At 46.6% G+C, this 18,678-nt stretch overlaps 1 protein-coding gene across 2 annotated transcripts in view; it reads left to right on the top strand.

Moving 5' to 3' along the window:
• The window catches only part of LOC116985770 (sodium/myo-inositol cotransporter 2-like), a 30,784-nt gene that overhangs the window by 801 nt on the left and 11,305 nt on the right, over positions 1 to 18,678 (top strand). For both annotated transcript variants that reach the window (XM_033040751.1, XM_033040750.1), the window contains exons 3-12: positions 1,980 to 2,051; positions 2,135 to 2,239; positions 4,359 to 4,418; positions 4,604 to 4,708; positions 9,410 to 9,515; positions 10,789 to 10,869; positions 12,356 to 12,561; positions 12,821 to 12,956; positions 13,043 to 13,150; positions 14,127 to 14,277. In XM_033040751.1, coding sequence (XP_032896642.1) covers positions 1,980 to 2,051; positions 2,135 to 2,239; positions 4,359 to 4,418; positions 4,604 to 4,708; positions 9,410 to 9,515; positions 10,789 to 10,869; positions 12,356 to 12,561; positions 12,821 to 12,956; positions 13,043 to 13,150; positions 14,127 to 14,277 — 1,130 coding nt within the window. The remainder of the gene's footprint in view (positions 1 to 1,979; positions 2,052 to 2,134; positions 2,240 to 4,358; positions 4,419 to 4,603; positions 4,709 to 9,409; positions 9,516 to 10,788; positions 10,870 to 12,355; positions 12,562 to 12,820; positions 12,957 to 13,042; positions 13,151 to 14,126; positions 14,278 to 18,678) is intronic.

Genomic DNA, 18,678 nt, shown 5'->3' with positions numbered 1-18,678 from the left:
TCTCATGGGCCATGGACTGAAAGTGGAAGGAAGCAGGTCAAGTGTAGACACACAGTGGGCACTGCACCATTGGCTGTGATTTGTTAGTGAAAGGCTCGAGGTACCCCACTGCTGACTTCACCTGCTGTTCTCTGGGTGGGTGCTCACCCTGCAGGTAGAAGAAACACTCTCACACCCCCCAGAGTGACCACCTCCCTCTTCAGCACTGTGGGAGGTGCTGCTGCCAGTGATCATCTGGGAAATCCCCATCCAGATACTTCCTCTCTCTGCCACCCTTTGGACTCTAGTACTCCTCTTACTGAGTCTCCTCCCACTACTAGTGTCCCTCCCTCAGTGGCTTCTCCCTCTGGAGCTCCTGTCTTTGTCTCTCTGCTCTTTAGACCTCCCAGCACTGGGCCTCCTCTCTCTGGAGCTCCCCCCTAAGAAGCCTTTCCTTCGTACCTCCCTCTGGACTACACTGGCCACAATTCCCTGGATTGTACACTGGTGAGGTTTAGCTACCATGCAAACCCGAAACTGACAGAGGCACCAGAGCTCTTGTTCTCCCGATAGGGTATAAGTGCTGACAACTGTTTGAGATAACATTTGGATGAGGAAGCAGGATCTCGAGGGTAGCCGCTTCCCAGCAGGCCATCAGACCCAGAATCACCCTTGAGAACAATTTCTGATGAGCCACTCCACCTCCCAACCCCCCCCCCCCCCCCCCCCCCCCCCCCCCCCCCCCCCCCCTCCTCAGGCAAGGAATGAGCCAAGTCAAGTTGTGGGCACTGAGTGTTCTATAGACGGCTGCCCAGATTCGTGGGACCCCAATGTTTATGGAAAATCCCTCTGAATTCATGCTCTTGGGCATGGTGCTTTGGTGGCATGTCTGAAGCAGCGGTGATCAGGATGCTGGGAGACCACATGGAGAGTTGTTGCAGTATTTGGAATAATCTCGTGATGAGGAGACTGGAACTCAAGGTGATGTTGACTCCCTGAGACAGGAGCCCAGGCATGAACAGGTGGCTGATGCCCCACCTCAGGGTCCCACACATCTCAGTAATGCCAGCTTGGGCTGCCTGAGCCTGGGATGTGTTGTCCAATGGAGAGATCCAGGTGGGAGGTGGTGTCCGTGTGGGATTGGGAGAAGGTCTTTGTAGATGGGAGTGTCTGTAACTCCTGCTCCTAGTCCCTAACATTGTCACCTTGATCCCTCCAGTGATGGATGGTGGTCTCTAGAATGAGGTGCAGAGCATGGTTGCGCTGAACAGAGCCACTGAGCTGCAGCAGCCTCTACAGCCATAGATGATTTTGAGCAGCCCTGAGAAGTGGGCAGTCAAGTGTATTGAGAGCAGGAGCACTATGATTCACCAAGAAAGGTGGAACTGAGAGAGACAACTAAAGTAGTAAGCTGCATACAAATTGGTTCCATTAAAGAGAGGCATGGACATTGGGCATATAGATAATTTCAATGGCTGGCCACAGCTGCCGGGGGAACCTTGACTGTGAGCACACAGGTACCCAGGCCAAAGTAAATGTGCGTGGTCCCTGAATCCTACACTCAACAACATGTGCTATGAAACTCACAGGCAAATGGGCCTATTCTCTAGGCAGTGGTTTCTAATGAAGGGTAGGTTAATGACCAAAAGGCAAGGGCATTAGCAAGTGCTTGTGAAACAGTCTGAGGCAACGCTGGATGGAGTGGATTTGGCCACACGTTTCAAAGGAAGTTGAAAGCAGCTGCACCTGAAGGTAAAGGGCTTTAGGCACCAAGGACAAACCAGGGGAGTGTGAATAGTCAGAAGTGTATTACAAACATGCCAGGGATGATCCTTTGGATGAACATGTCTGGGCCAGAATGTCTTTGAACTTTCCTTCGAGCTTTGATGTGACAAGGAACCTACACAAATCACTGGCAAGTTTTGAGAGTCAGTCTAAAGTGAAGGGGAATATGTGGATCAATTTGTGACTGTAATCTTTCTATCCTATGTCTATATCAGTCTATGTACAGGACAAAGAGAAACACAGTGAAGGGCTACTTTCTAGCTGGGAAGGACATGGTGTGGTGGCCGGTGAGTATGGTGATCTGTGGCTTAATTGAATGACCATAGGTTATGATGCTGCGGGCTCTAATACTGACGTCTCCTCCATTTAGATTGGAGCCTCGCTCTTTGCCAGTAATGTGGGAAGTGGACATTTCATTGGATTAGCTGGCACAGGTGCTGCCTCTGGGATTGCCGTCAGCGCGTACGAGTTAAACGTGAGTTCCACTCTCACATTTTCTCTCGATGTGCGTCCGTGATGGTGGATCAGCTCACTGCGATTCTTCCGCCTCTCTCCAGGTTCTTGTCATTGGAGACAAAAACAGAAAATGCTGGAAAAACCAAGCATACCAGGAGAAAGACAGAGAGTTTAAGCTTTCAGGTCAATGGCTGTTAATCAGAAATGGAAAGTTGAGAAAATAAGTGCGTTTTAAGTTGCAGAGAAGGGGAGTGGGACAGAGAAATCCAGAGTGTTGTGGGATAAAGTGCGCACTAAACCTGTCAAGGTAACACTCTTTCCTCTCCACATTTCTATCTTGACTGCCAGTTTGCACTTACTTTTGATGACACAGAAGCAGGTCATTAGATCCATTAGTATATGCCATTTTCCAGCAGCGTTCCTCATCAATCCTAATCTCCCACCTATTTCCTGTTAACTCACTCTCTCTCACATGCTCAACTCCTCACGGAGTCTCCTTCCTACTCATAGCATGTCTACAAAATGGGGGAGGAAATAGGAGCTCCTGTGGAAAACCACATGTCATAGGGAGAACAAGCGACTTCCACATAGACACCGTCTGAGATTGGGATCGAACCTGGAACTCTGGAGACATGAAGCAGCTGCTCTACCCTTGCTCTCAAAGGCCACCATATTTACATGTCCTTCCCGCTGAGATGAATAATTGTTACTTTGACTCTTTTGGTCTCCACTTTATCGCAGACACTCGCTATAGTCTCTCCTCTCCTCTCTGCACCTTAAAACGCTTGCTTTCTCACTTTTCCAATGTACGTGAAGCTTCATTGACTCAAAATTTCCTGCTTCTCTCTACATAGATGCTCACTGACTTTCTGAGTATTTTCCAGTGTTTTCTCTTTTGATTGCAGATAGAGCAATGAGGTTTATGTAACCAATTTAATGCTTCAGTTTTTCTTTCAGGAGATCTTTGTGAGGAAGTTCTAACGCTGCAAGGGATTTGCTCTCTCCTAGAACTGAGCTATTAAAAATGCAGGATTGGAAAATTAGAACTATTTGATGCTTCTTCACTTCTTATGCAAGGCCAAATCAACACAGCCCCCTGTAAAGGCAGATCATCGATCCCCTTCGTCACCTCCTCAAAAAACTCAATCAAATTTGTAAAACATGACCTGCCACAAATAAAGCCATACCGACTGTCCCTCATTAGTTCATTCTCTTCCAAATGAGAGTAAATCCTACACTGAAGAATCCCAACCACTGACGTGAAGCTCAGCAGTCTATAATATCTCCACTTCCCTTTTTAAATAAAGGAACAACATTGGATACTCTATAAACCTCACCTGGTGGCTGGAGAAGATACAAAGATCTTCTTCAAGGCACCTGCAAAGTTCTCTGTTTTGCTCTCTCAATAACCAGGGGTAGATACCAGCAGGCCTGGAGATTTTATCCACCTTAATGCTGGTCAAGAACCCCAACACCACCCTCTTCTTGATTTTAAACTGCCCTTGCATATTAGCATTCCCTACACTGATCTCACTGTCCTCCTTGTCCTTCTCCTGAATACAGATGTAAAGTGCACATTTCATCCCTTGCCTGTATCCTCTGATTCCAAGCATAAATGCAGTGTTCATTTATGTTTTTGGTATATGTGATTAGTTGTCTCGATAATAACCAGCCGCGGATGTGATATTGGCCTTCATATTTTGGGTGCTAAACCGGTCCTCAAACCTTGCTCGTCAATGGATGACCTAGGAATGAAATCAGTATGTGCTGGGGTAGATCCCACTTGAATCACCAGGTCCTTGCACCTGCTTCTGTCTAGCCAGCCGAAGAATGCTGATGTCTCTCCAGCCTCAAGGGGTAAATAATGAGTCCATGGACTGATGTCTTGGGATTTTACCCCATTGTCAGGGGCAGGAAGGGGTGGGGGGGGGGGGGGGGGGTTTTTGGGGAGGACAGTGATGTAGCAGAGGTGGTCCCTGGAAGGGACGGATGGTTATTGGGTGGTGCCGTGTTTGGGGGTGTTCGGTTACTGTGAAGGGAATGGAGGTGGAGGGGGCTGGTTGATTGCACGCTGACTCTCACTGCTGGCACCTTGCGCTGGTTCTGCTGCCGTTACCTCTCTGTACTTCTCTCTCCAGGGAATGGTCATTCTGATCCTGCTGGCTTGGTTTTTCCTTCCCATCTACATTGCAGCCGAGGTAATGTTTCCCATGTTTCGTCAACAAGTTAATCCTTACCGTCACCAGGAAATTTCCTGTTTACACCTGCCGTCACGTCCCTCTCAATCCCATAACACCGCCCACCAGCCCTCATCCTCCAATCTCTGAGCCAGTACGATAGTTCAACTGTGCAACAATATGATGAACATATCTTCTCTCTGCAGGTCACCACAATGCCTGAATATCTACTAAAGCGATTTGGAGGTCAAAGGATCCGACTCTTTATTACAATTCTCTATTTGTTCATCTATATATTTACAAAGATATCAGTGAGTAAAGTATTTTGAAATGACTAATTTGAAGGCCCTGTGGGAAGGGGGCTCATTGATTGGGGGCAAAGCTGTTAAAAGCCACAGTGCCCCAAAGCAGGTCACTGTGACATGATGTCCCAGTGGAAATGAGTGAAACTTGGCAGCTGCCTTGTGTGTACAGGGATCCCAGAAACAGAACTGTGACAATGACCACATGGCTTGTTCCAGCAGCATTAAGTATGTAGCCAACACTGAACAGGATTCCATGGTAATTGCACTAATTTTGTTCAACACAATGTCATGGGCTCATTTGTATTATCTAAGGCCTTGGCTTAGCCTTTCATCTGTAAAATGGCTTTTGTTCACTAACACATGAAAATCTTCAAATTTGTTTGCATTTAAGTAATTGGTCTGGAACTGAAGTTCCAGCTGCTGACTCGGAAGAACATATCTTCAATGTTAGACTCCTATTTATTGTCTATAGCTCTGCCTTTAACATCATAATCCCATCCAAAATTAATCTCTAAACTCTCAGATCAAGAGTCAACCCTCCAACCCCCCACCCCGTCACTGGATCCTTGATGTCCTGACCTGCAGACTGCAATCAGTGAAGATGTGACAACACATTCTCCACTATAATTTTCAACACCAGTACCGCAAGGATACATTCTCTGTCTCCTACTATACTCCCTATATACTCACAATCTACAGGTTTGCAGATGATAGCAGTGTAGTTGGCTGTATCATGAACAATGATGAGATGAAGTACAGGAAGTAGAGAACCTAGAAACATGATGTCAGGACAACAACCTCCCCCTCAATGAAGGAGCTAGTTATCGACTTAAGGAAGCTCGGTTGAGTGCCTGCCCCAATCAGCATCAATGGTGCTGAAGTGGAAATGGTTGAGAGCTTCAAGTATTACCAATGATCTGTCATGGACCAACCACATTGATGCGAGAGCCAGGAAGACACACCAAGCCTCTACTTCCTCAGGAGGCTGAGGTTTTTGGCATGGCTCCAATGACTCTTACAGACCTCTACAGATACACTACAGAAAGCATATTGTCGGGTTGCATTCCAACCTGGTTTGGAAACTGTTCTGCCCAGGACTGCAAGTAATTGCAGAGAGTTGTGGATGTAGCCCAGGACCAGACACCATTTACCTCATCTACACTTCATGCTGCCTTAGAAAAGCAGCCAACATAATCAAAGACGTCCCACCCTGGTCATTCCTTCTTCTCCCTGCTCCCATCATCGACCTAAGACGCCAGCCATCCCCCAAAACTCCTGTGCTCATTAAAGGTGAATCCATCTTCATCACTGACACTTTCAAACTCCTTGGAACCCACATCAGCAACAACCTCAAATGGAGGACAAACGCAGACCACATCTATGGAAAAGCCCAGCAAAGACTTTTCCATCTCCGATAGCTAAGGAAGTTCAGAGTAAGGTCTCATCTCATGCTCCGCTTCTATACAGCCATCATCGAAAGCATCCTCACTTCATCCATCACAGTCTGGTTCGGCAGTCTCGACTCACTCTCCCGGAAGAAATTACAGCGCATCATAAACAGAGCATCCAAAATTATTGGCTTACCCTTACCATCCCTTGAATCACTTTACCACAAACGGACACTTCACAAAGCCCGCAAGATCATCTCTGACCCCACTCACCCTGCACACTATGCCTTTCAGCTAATGCCCTCTGGGAGGCGTTACAGGTCAATTGCCTCCAAAACAAACCGCTTCAAAAACTGTTTCATTCCCACTGCAATTAACTTTTTAAACTCTGTACGGTGAGGAAATACGAATAAGCATGGCCTTTATGTATTATGAAATGTGTCTGTTTGTATGTATATCTATGTCACAAGTTTAATGTTTGATGAAATGTTGGAACCTGTACCGAGCTGTACTGATAACAAATTCCACCAGCCTGGCTGTGTGGTCATTAAAATACAATACAATACAATACAATACAATACAATACAATACAATACAATCAGGCAGATGATACAGAAGCATGAAAGCGCGCACCACCAGACTCAGGAATAGCTCTTCCCTCTGTTTGCAAGCTTACGAATGTTCCTTCCATAAGCTAGGGTACAAGGCAATTCACCTCTAAGCCATTGTCAACATTGGACTTTGTCTCTGGAACTGTCGTGCTGTAATGCTGAAAACTATATTCTGCACTGTGTACCTTTTCTTTTCCTCTACCTATTGCACTTGAGTTTGGCTTGATTATATTTAGTTAAAGTATTAACTGATTTGACTGTAGTACATGCAAAAACAAAGCTTTTCACTGTACTTCTATACACGTGACAATAATAAAGTTATACCTAAACCTAACCCAGAAGCAAGACCACTGGCAACGGAGCTCCGGCTGTGCAGTGTAGCCCAGCGGCAAAGCCACTGAACCAGTAGGGCACAACCTGATGTTGTCAAGCAGAGACAGAACAAACATAACCAGCTGTCTAGTGAAAGCTTTTCACTGTACCTTGGTGGACATGACAATAAACTAAACTAAACTAAACTAAGCAGTCATTCAATAACTGATTATAAGGGATATAAGGGACAGCTCTTCAGGAGGAATGCATTGCTAACTCCTGAAGGTTTGGAGGGATATGGGCCAAGCGCAGGCAAGTGGGACTAGTATAGCTGGGACATTGTTGGCCAGTGAGAGCAAGTTGGGCTGAAGGGCCTGTTTCCACACTGTATCACTCTATGACTCTATAACTGGGTATCCAATGGAAATGAGTGAAATATTTCAAACTAGAAACATAGAAACATAGAAAATAGGTGCAGGAGGAGGCCATTCGGCCCTTCGAGCCAGCACCGCCATTCATTGTGATAATGGCTGATCGTCCCCTATCAATAACCCGTGCCTGCCTTCTCCCCATATCCCTTGACCCCACTAGCCCCTAGAGCTCTATCTAACTCCCTAGAAAATGGAAACACTCATGAAATTGGGCAATGTCTGTAACAAGAGAACCAAAAGTACCATTTCAAGTCGGAGAACCTTTGTTGGAGTGTGGAGATGGAAGAGACTGCAGATGCTGAAATCTTGAGCAAAAAAACAAAGAGGTGGAGGAACTCAGTAGGTCAGGCAGCATCTGTGGACGGAAATGGAGGGATGACATTTTGGGTCAGGAGCCTTCCATAGGCTGGTGGAGTAGAGGAGAAAAAGGTGGTGATGAGAGTTAGGGGTGAAGAAAAGTCTGAGAAGTGATAGATGTAAAAAAGCAAGGAGAGGTGATCAGTAAATAGATATAGTAAGTTATATAGTAAGGCTAGAAGTGAAATGGAGACAAAAGAGTGTCAGATAGCAAAGGAAGAGGAGGAGTGAAATTTAGAGGGAGGAATATGAGTGGAAGAGGACAGTGCACATAACCCATACCCCTTCATTACCTGCATGTGCCTATCCAAAATTGTTTTAAATGGCACTAATGTATCTGCTTCAACCACCATCCCGGGCACCACATTCCAGGCATATGTAGACAATTGTCCTGCACATCTCCTTTAAACTTTTCCCTCTCACCCTAAAGCTGTGCCCTCTTGTGTTTGATGTTTCCATCCTGGGAAAAAGATTCTGGCGGTCTACTCTAGATGAGTTGAGGATTAGGGGAAAGGAACAGGGTGACAGATGGTGGGAGAAAAGCATCAGTGGAAAAAGGTCAATACTATCTCCACCCACATCTCCTCACCTATGCAAAAGATTTGCCACTTGCCAGGCTTTACCTGAAGTTGAGGACAGTGAGGAAGGCGGTTAGAGTATACAACGGGATATAGACCTGCCACACAAAAGGGGGGGAAATGGCACTTGGGACTTTAATCTGACCACGGGTGAGGTGTTGGATTTTGGGAGGTCAAATGTAGGGGCAAATTATACAGTTAATGGCATGACCTTTAAGAACATTGATGTACAGAAGAATCTTGGGGTCCAAGTCCGTAACTCCCAGAAAGTGGAAATGCAAGTAGTGTGCTAAAAAAGGCTTATGGTATGCTTGCCTTCACAGGGCATTAAGTTTCAGAGTCACAGGCTCATGTTGAGGTTTTATAGGACTTTTGTTGGGCCACATTTAGATGTATTGTATGCAGTTATAGTCACTACAAGAAAGGAAGTGGAGGCTTTGGAGATGGTGTATAAGACGTTTATAGAGATTGGACAAACTAGGATCAACGAAGGCTGAGAGGAGACCTGATAGAACTATATAAAATAATGGGAGGCATAGATAGAATAGGAAGTCAAACCCCTTTTCCAGAGATGAAATGTCAAAGATGAGAGGGCATAGGTTTAAGGTGAAATGGGCAAAGTTTCAAAGAGAATGTATGAAGCAAGTTTTTTTACACAGAGAGTGGTGGACACCTGGAACGCACTGTCACGGGTGGTGGAGGCTGACACAATAGTGCAGTTTAAAGCTTTTGGATAGGCACAGATATGCAGGGAATAGAGGGATATGGATCCCATACCGGCAAAGAAGATTATTTTAACTTGGCATAATGTTCAGTACAAACATTGTGGGGTGAAGGGCCTGTTTCTGTGCTGTACTGTTTAATGTACCTTTCTCTCTTCTCAAATGCTGCTTGATTCACTGAGCATCTTTTCATAAAAATGATGTCTAACCCACATTACACCCATAACTCACAACGTGGGTGTGATTGGAGCTGGGTGTGGGATAATATACTGCTGAGTGATGAATCTTGTGCTGATGTGTTATCCCAGGTAGATATCTATGCAGGAGCTGTCTTTATACAACAAGCTCTCAAGTGGGATTTGTACATCGCCGTGGTTGGGTTATTGGTGATCACCACCCTCTACACTGTTGGAGGTAGGTTTGTGCAACTGGGGATATATTTGCCTAAATGAGGGTGATGATGTTGCATGTCAAACCATAGCATCCTGTTGCAGGTCTATAACTCAGGACCAGTACCACAATAGTTCAACTCCAACCTCTCCCAGTTGGCTACTTGTATTGTGTCAACAGCCACTATGTGCAGCACACTGATACATTGGTGAAGCTGCTGCCTCACAGCTCCTGCGACCCAGGTTAGATCTTGACTTTGGGTGTTGTCTGTGTGGAATTTACACCTTCTCCCTGTGGTTTCCCAGAGATGTATGGGTTGGTAGTTTAATTGGCCATTGGTTCTAATGCTCTTAATATATATTGTATTGTAATTAATTTATTAGCCAAGTATGTAAACATACAAGGAATTTGATTTGCCAACAGTCGTACCAAAAAACCACCAAGACACACAACTACATAAAAGTTAACATTAACATCCACTACAGCGGCTCCCACTTTCCTCACTATGATGGAAGGCAATAAAGTCTTATCTTCTGTCATCTTTATTCTCCCGCGGACGGGGCAGTCGAACCATCTGCGATCGAAGCTCCTGTAGCCGGCGATCGAAGCTCCCGTGTCAGGGTGATCGAAGCTCCCGCAATCGGGGCGGTGGAAGCACCTGCGGCTTGGAGCTTCCGAAGTTGGTCCCTAACCAAGGGACCGCGAGCTCCACGATGTTAAGTCCACAGGCTCCCCTGGTTGGATCTCCCGAGGTCGATCCCTGGCAAAGGGATCGCGAGCTCCACGATGTTAGGTCTGCAGGCCCCCGCGGTTGGAGCTCACGAAGTTGATCCCCAGCAAGAGGCCGCCAGCTCCACGATGTTAGGCCGCAGCACGGACGGAGATACGATACGCAAAAAGTCGCATCTCCGTAGAGGAAAGAGATTTTATAAAGTACCCCCCCCCCCCCCCCAAATAATACAAAACTAAAGATACACTAAAACATACATTTAACAACAGACTAAAAACAACGAAAGAAGAAAAAGGACGAGACAGACTGTTGGCGAGGCTGCCATCGTACAGCCATGTAGATGAGTGGTAGAATCTAGGGGTGGATTGGGGGAGATGATAGAATGGGGGGAGAATAAAATGAGTTAGGGTAGAATTAGAATAATAATGAGTGTGTGATGGCCAGTGGGTCGAAGGGCCTGTTTCCGTGATGTTGCTCTCCAACACTCTATGACTAACGTTCCCTTTGGCTATGGCGAGTGATGTTTACACCATTGGGCAGAGGTTATTTCTGTATTTCTTTGGGCAGGTGGACTAGCAGCAGTGATATATACTGATGCACTCCAGACCGTCATCATGCTGATTGGGGCTCTGATTCTCATGGGATACGGTGAGTGGAATTCAGCTGAACATTCAAAGCTAGTTTCCAAATCAAATTAAGACATCCTTTGAAGGGTTTTTCAGGACATGGGCATTGCAGGAGAGTATTATCGCCCATCCCTAATTCCCTTCGAGGAGCCGTTGGTGAATCCTCTTCCTGGACCTGTAGTGCATCTGGTGTAGATGCTCCCAAAGTACAGTACTGTGGAAGAGAGAGTTTCAGTATCTACACCCAGTGATGGTGAAGGATCAGCAAAATATTTCTGTGTCAGGATAGTTTGTGACTTGGAGGGGAACATGCAGTAGTGTGTTTGGAGATGCTTTCAGAGTAATCACAGTGACCGACTGTAGCGCATTTTGTAGATGGTGCACTCTGCATACAGAGTATACTAGCCTTACCAAATGAATTTAGAGTCTCCCTGAGAACCCCAGAATGGGCATTGGTCAGGACCAATGATTGTGATGGGACTTTAGTCCCATGTTGACTGATTGTGCCCTCATGGTGGGTGGGGGTGCCCATTGCTTACCCTTTCTCTAATCTGGTGTGCCCCACAATTCCACTCAGCATGGGTGCAGTGAACATATGCTCACATCCAATGATGTTTGTTACAGGGATGATCAGGAGGAGGAGGTGTTCAGCCTCAGCTTATTGGAAACTTGCCTACCCTGCATTGTTCTGGACTTTCACAGGGCTGCTCCTCACCAATGCGAGCAGTTTGGTTCAACTATTTAATGCAGAATATTACAAGCACATTGTTTAGAGCAACAATTGGTTATGCTGTCGTATACCCTCGTATTGCTGCATTCAATGTTCACTTTTCTTGGTTTAGCTCCAAACTCAAGTTTGGAAATGCAGTCCGAATATAAAGAAGATGGGACCCCAGAACCAGTTCAAACTGTCCACTCTGTAATCTAGTTTTATAGTAAACCTTCTCTTTCTGTCCTTCCAGCACATTCATCGATCCCCTTCCCCTCTGTTATTCCAGATGTGAGTGAATCAGAATCCATCCCTTACCTGGGCAGATAATTCCGTCAACTCACAAGGCCCAACCTTTCTCAATATTTCAACCTAAATCTGTCATCATCTATTTCTCTTGGCTCCACGCCCCTTCCTCTGGAGAGGTAGTTTCCCACATTCACCCTTTCAAAGCCCTTCATGAGATATCCTCTTCATCTAAACTCAAAGGAACTTACTCAATCTCTCCTCATTGGAAAATCCATTATTTCTAGGAACCAGTCAAATAAACTTTCATCACTCCTTCTCGCAGGCAATCATCTCCTCGTTGTGTGTTCTCCAGGATTAGAGCAGAGAGCGGTGGTAGACCTGAGGCCTCGGTTCAGAGAATGAGGTCTAATTGGTTGTGGAACTAAAGCACACTCTTTGCAGGAAAAGCTGTAAAATAAAACATCGAAGAGAAGTTGATTATTTCATGAAGCAGTGTTGGATATGCAACTAAGTTTCTTCAATCCCAGTGACACAGTTCTCTGTTCCACAGCTTTCAATGAAATTGGAGGTTACTCAGCACTTCAGGAGACATACTTCTATGCCATTCCAAGTGTTCGTGACCTCAACACCTCCTGTGGCTATCCAAGAAAAGACGCTTTCCACATTTTCCGGGATCCTGTGACCTCGGACTTCCCTTGGCCGGGTGTACTGATTGGAATGACAATCCCTTCCATCTGGTATTGGTGCACAGACCAGGTATCACCTTCTGCTTTCTTATATTAGTCCTGGTTAACTTTTTCCCCTTAACTTTGTTCCTTCCTGGGGTTTCCAAACTCTGTTGCTATTCCTGACATTACATTGGTTCCTCCATACCTGCTGTGTATCATCAGTTCAACAAGGGATGAAGATCTAGATGAGCTTCCTGAGCCCCTCCCCCACGGCAGTCAGAATCGGCAGGCTCGTGTTCCCAGCATGCTGACACTTGTTGATTTTTTTCCATTGTCTCAAACATTAGGTAATTGTCCAGAGGTCCCTGTCTGCCAGGACACTCCTCCATGCCAAGGGTGGTTCCTTGTTTGCTGCCTATTTGAAAGTCTTGCCTGTCTTCTTAATGGTCCTCCCAGGCATGGTCAGCAGAGTGCTCTTTCCAGGTAAGCGGGGAACCGTTGGAGATTACCCACGCGCCATGCTCCTGCAGCTCAGCAAGCTTTCACTCCCATTCTCATTCTTGTTTTAGATCAGGTGGCTTGTGCTGATGCCGAAACCTGCCGTAGGATCTGCGGTAACCCAGTTGGTTGCTCGGACATTGCCTACCCGAAGTTGGTAATGGAGTTAATGCCAGGAGGTACGTAAAACATGCAGCAGAGATCTAGGTCATTCGATCCTACCTATCCACAGAACCATAATGTAATTGAGCACAGAAACAGTTCCTTCAGTCTATGCTGATCAACTGGCTTGCTGAACTAGTCTCATTTGCCTGTATATGACCCACACCTATCTAAACATTTCCTATCCATGTATCTGTCCAAATTACTTTTAAACATTGTAATTGTACCTGCCTCTTGCACCACCTTCAACTGCTCATTCAATATACCCACCACTGTAAGTGAGTAAAACTTACCCTCAGATCCCCTTCAAGTCTTTCTCCTCTCACCTTAACCAATGCCCTCTAGTTTTAGACTCCCCTACCTTTGGAAAATGACTGTGACCATTCACCCAATCTAGGTCCTTGTAATTTTACATACCTCTATCAGGTCACCCCTCAGCTTTCATCATTCCTCAGAAAAAGTCACAGCTTATCCAGTATCTCCTCATAGATGAAGCACTCCAGCCTTGGTAACATTCTTATGGATTTTTTCTGCACCCTCTCGAGCTTAATCATATCCTTCCTATAGCCGAGCAAACAGTCTTTCTAATCCTTTCCCTCCCTCTTTGTTCTGATATTCCTCTAATTTGTCTGTCCCTCTCTTCCTGAAACCATTTCCATGATCATCATACCATTTGCCAGGAGTTGGGATTTATTGCAACATCTAGGTCTGAGCAGTTTCTTCACAACCAAAGGTGCCAAAGCATTGGCACACAAGCCCATGGCCATGTGTAACCATCAAACAGCCTCCGAGGAGCAGCCAATACTGTGCTGTGCACAGGGGGATGTGGAGATAGTGAAGTAAGATTGACTGATTCCCAGGGAATAAGCCAGAGGTGGAGGTGGTGGGTGGGCAGTGCTCACTGGGTTAGTTCGACATGAGAACGTGCTATCAGTCTTGCTACAACTCAGGAACCTGGTTTAACCTTTTCTGATTTGCACTCTTCCACTGCAGGACTACGTGGCCTGATGATGTCAGTCATGATTGCTGCTCTCATGTCCTCACTCACTTCAATCTTCAACAGCGCGAGCACTTTATTTACGATGGATATCTGGCATCACCTCCGGCCCCTCTGCTCCGAGTGGGAGCTCATGGTTGTTGGCAGGTAGGAAAATGAAGAGTTGCTGGGAGACAGATATTTAGTCCATGAACAAAGGGCATAACCCTGAACCTCTTCTGTGATTCTAATCAATACACAGAAATACTAAGAGGCTCAGTCTGATGAAGGGTCTTGACCTGAAACCTCACGTATTCCTTTTCTTCAGAGATGTTTTCTGACCCGTTGAGTTAGTCAATCTTCTCTACTCAATCCCCTGTCTGGTGAAAGCTAATGTGTCAAAGCCTTCTTGACTAAGTTACCTACTTGTGATGCCACTTTCAAGGCATCTAGATCCATCTGCTCTACAACATTCCCCAGAGCTCTGCCAGGAGGTCGTGCCCTGGTTAGACTCCCATTTATCTGCATTAAACTCCATTAACGGTTGCTCAGCCCACATGCCCAACTGTTCAAGCAGCAGGATCTGGATCGTTTGGCCAGGTGGGCAGAGGAATGGTTGATGGAGTTTAATACAGTGAAGTGTGAGGTGTTGCATTTTGGGATGTCGAACAAGGGCAGGTCCTACACAGTAAATGGTAGGCCTCTGGGTAGTGTTGTAGAGCAGAGGGATCTAGGAGTACAGGTGCATGGTTCTTTGAAGATCGAGTCACAGGTAATAAGGTGGTCAAAAAGGCTTTTGGCACTTTGGCCTTCATCAGTCAGTGTATTGAGTATAGAAGTTGGGAGGTCATGTTGCAATTGCATGAGATGTTGGTGAAGACGAAGCAAGTTCCAGTGACGTCAGTGAGTTCGCGGAAGCAGTCACGGACTTCATCGCAACAGTAACCGACAACATCGTCCCCACGGTAAGGGTAAGCACCTTTCCGAACCAAAAACCCTGGGTAGACAGGTCTGTTCGTGTGGCCCTGAATGCTCACACCGCTGCCTACAACTCGGGCCTGGCATCAGGAAACATGGACGTCTACAAGGCGGAGTCCTACCGACTGCGAAGGGCGGTGAAGGACGCAAAGAGAAGGTACAGAGACAAGATGGAGTTACAGATGGAGCAGCAGGACACCAGAAGCCTGTGGCAGGGGCTACGGATTGTAACCAACTACCGGAGCACCCCGCCCTCATCCGCAAGTGCCGGCACCTCCCTAGCTGATGACCTGAACTCCTTTTACGCTCGTTTCGAGAGGGGCAACACCACTCCAGGTCTGCCGACTATCGACAATACCGCCAGCGGGCTGGCTACCGAAGCTGAAGGGAGGAATGTGCACACATTCTCGCTGTCCGAGCACGACGTGAGGAGGGCTCTGACACGGGTGAACACGAGAAAAGCTGCAGGCCCCGATGGCATCTCGGGGCGAGAACTCAAGTCCTGTGCTACGCAGCTAGCTCCAGTGCTCACAACATTATTCAACCTCTCCCTGGACAAGTCCGTGGTCCCTGCCTGCTTAAAAAAATCCATCATTGTACCGGTACCAAAAAATGTCTCCCCAGCCTGTCTGAATGACTACCGTCCGGTGGCCCTTACCTCGGTAGTCATGAAATGCTTTGAGAGGCTGGTGAAGAAACACATCTGCGGCTTCCTCCCTCGGAACATGGACCCGTTGCAGTTCGCATACCGTCCGAACAGATCCACGGAAAATGCGGTCTCCCAGGTCTTGCACACCGTTCTCTCCCATCTGGACAGACAGAAGGGGGGCTACGTGAGGATGCTGTTCATAGACTACAGTTCAGCTTTCAACACGATAGTCCCCACCAGACTGGCTGGGAAGCTAATGGAATTGGGGCTCAACACCTCCCTGTGTGCCTGGATCCTGGACTTTCTCACCGCCAGGCCCCAGGTAGTCAAGATGGGAGGGAATACATCAAAGTCCCTCACCCTGAGCACAGGATTGCCCCAGGGTTGCGTCCTCAGCCCCCTATTGTACTCCCTGTACACACATGACTGTGTGGCTAGGTTCAGCTCCAACTCATTAATTAAGTTTGCTGATGACACTGTGGTGGTGGGCCTGATCTCAGACAACGACGATAAGGCCTACCGGGAGGAGGTGGCTGGTCTAGCACTCTGGTGCCAGGATAACAGCCTCCTCTTGAACATCAAAAAAACGAAGGAGCTGATCATGGACTTTAGGAGGGCACATCATCCGAGGACGTACACTCCATTGAGGATAAATGAGGATCCTGTGGATAGGGTGAACTGTTTTAAATATCTGAGAGTCCACATCTCCGAGGATATGACATGGGCATCACACGCCTCAGCACTCGTGAGTAAGGCAAGGCAGCGCCTTTACCACCTCAGGCAATTGAGGAAATTCAGAGTGTCTCCGAGGATCCTCCAGTGCTTCTACGCAGCGGCGGTGGAAAGCATCTTGTCCGGGAACATTACCATCTGGGTTGGGAATTGCTCTGCCAAGGACAAGAAGGCTCTGCAGAGAGTAGTGCGTTCGGCCGAACGCACTATGGGAACTTCACTTGCCCTCCTACAGGAACTATACATCAGGAGGTGCAACTCCAGAGCCAACAATATCATGAGAGACCCCTTCCACCCCTGCAACGGACTGTTCCAGCTGCTACGGTCAGGCAAACGCCTCCGTTGCCATGCGGTGAGAACGGAGAGGTTGAGAAGGAGTTTCTTCTCAGAGGCCATTCGGACTGTAAACGCCTATCTCACCAGGGACTAACTCTACTGAACGTTTTTCCTTCCATTATTTATTATGTAAAAGAATATGTGTGTTATGGATGTGTTTATAGTTTGTTTGGTTGTTTGTCTTTTGCACAAAAGTTCGCGAGCATTGCCACTTTCATTTCACTGCACATCTCGTATGTGTATGTGACAAATAAACTTGACTTGACTTGAGACAGCATTTAGAATATTGTTTCAGTTCTGGCCCAATGTTATAGGAAAGATAATGTCAAGCTTGAAAGGGTTGAGAAAAGATTTACGAGGATGTTGCCAGGACTAGAGTGTGTGAGCTATAGGGAGAAGTTGAGTAGGCTGGGTCTCTATTCCAAGGAGCGCAGGAGGAGAAGGGGTGATCTTATAGAAGTGTATACGATCATGAGAGGAATAGATCGGGTAGATGCACGGAGTCATTTGCCCAGAGTATGAGAATCGAGGACCAGAGGACATAGGTTCAAGTTGAAGGGAAAAAGATTTAATAGGAAACCGAGGGATAACTTTTTCACACAAAGTGTGGTGGGTGTATGGAACAAGCTGCCAGAGGAGGTAGTTGAGGCTGGGACTATCCCATCGTTTAAGAAACAGTTAAACAGGTACATGGATAGGACAGGTTTGGAGGGATATGGACCAAGTGCAGGCAAGTGCGACAAAGTCAGCATGGATTTATGAAAGGTAAATCATGTCTGACGAATCTTATAGAAGTTTTCGAGGATGTAACTAGTAGAGTGGATAAGAGAGAACCAGTGGATGTGTTATATCTGGACTTTCAGAAGGCTTTCGACAAGGTCCCACATAAGAGATTAGTATACAAACTTAAAGCACACGGTATTGGGGGTTCAGTATTGATGTGGATAGAAAACTGGCTGGCAGACAGGAAGCAAAGAGTAGGAGTAAATGGGTCCTTTTCACAATGGCAGGCAGTGACTAGTGGGATACCGCAAGGCTCAGTGCTGGGACCCCAGCTATTTTCAATATATATTAATGATTTGGACGAGGGAATTGAATGCAACATCTCCAAGTTTGCGGATGACACGAAGCTGGGGGGCAGCGTTAGCTGTGAGGAGGATGCTAGGAGGCTGCAAGGTGACTTGGATAGGCTGGGTGAGTGGGCAAATGCATGGCAGATGCAGTATAAAGTGGATAAATGTGAGGTTATCCACTATGGTGGCAAAAACAAGAAAGTAGACTATTATCTGAATGGTGGCCGATTAGGAAAAGGGGAGATGCAACGAGACCTGGGTGTCATGGTACACCAGTCATTGAAAGTAGGCATGCAGGTGCAGCAGGCAGTGCAGAAAGCGAATGGTATGTTAGCATTCATAGCAAAAGGATTTGAGTATAGGAGCAGGGAGGTTCTACTGCAGTTGTACAGGGTCTTGGTGAGACCACACCTGGAGTATTGCGTACAGTTTTGGTCTCCTAATCTAAGAAAATACATTCTTGCCATAGAGGGAGTACAGAGAAGGTTCACCAGACTGATTCCTGGGATGTCAGGACTTTCATATGAAGAAAGACTGGATAGACTCAGCTTGTACTCACTAGAATTTAGAAGATTGAGGGGTGATCTTATAGAAACTTACAAAATTCTTAAGGGGTTGGACAGGCTAGATGCAGGAAGATTGTTCCCGATGTTGGGGAAGTCCAGAACAAGGGGTCACAGTTTAAGGATAAGGGGGAAATCTTTTAGGACCGAGATGAGAAAAACATTTTTCACACAGAGAGTGGTGAATCTCTGGAATTCTCTGCCACAGAAGGTAGTTGAGGCCAGTTCATTGGCTATA

This window comes from Amblyraja radiata, chromosome 22 (genome assembly GCF_010909765.2).
Source record: "Amblyraja radiata isolate CabotCenter1 chromosome 22, sAmbRad1.1.pri, whole genome shotgun sequence".
Classification (NCBI taxonomy): domain Eukaryota; kingdom Metazoa; phylum Chordata; class Chondrichthyes; order Rajiformes; family Rajidae; genus Amblyraja; species Amblyraja radiata.
Note: the sequence above shows the minus strand (reverse complement) of the source record. Positions and strands in the feature narration are given on the sequence as shown.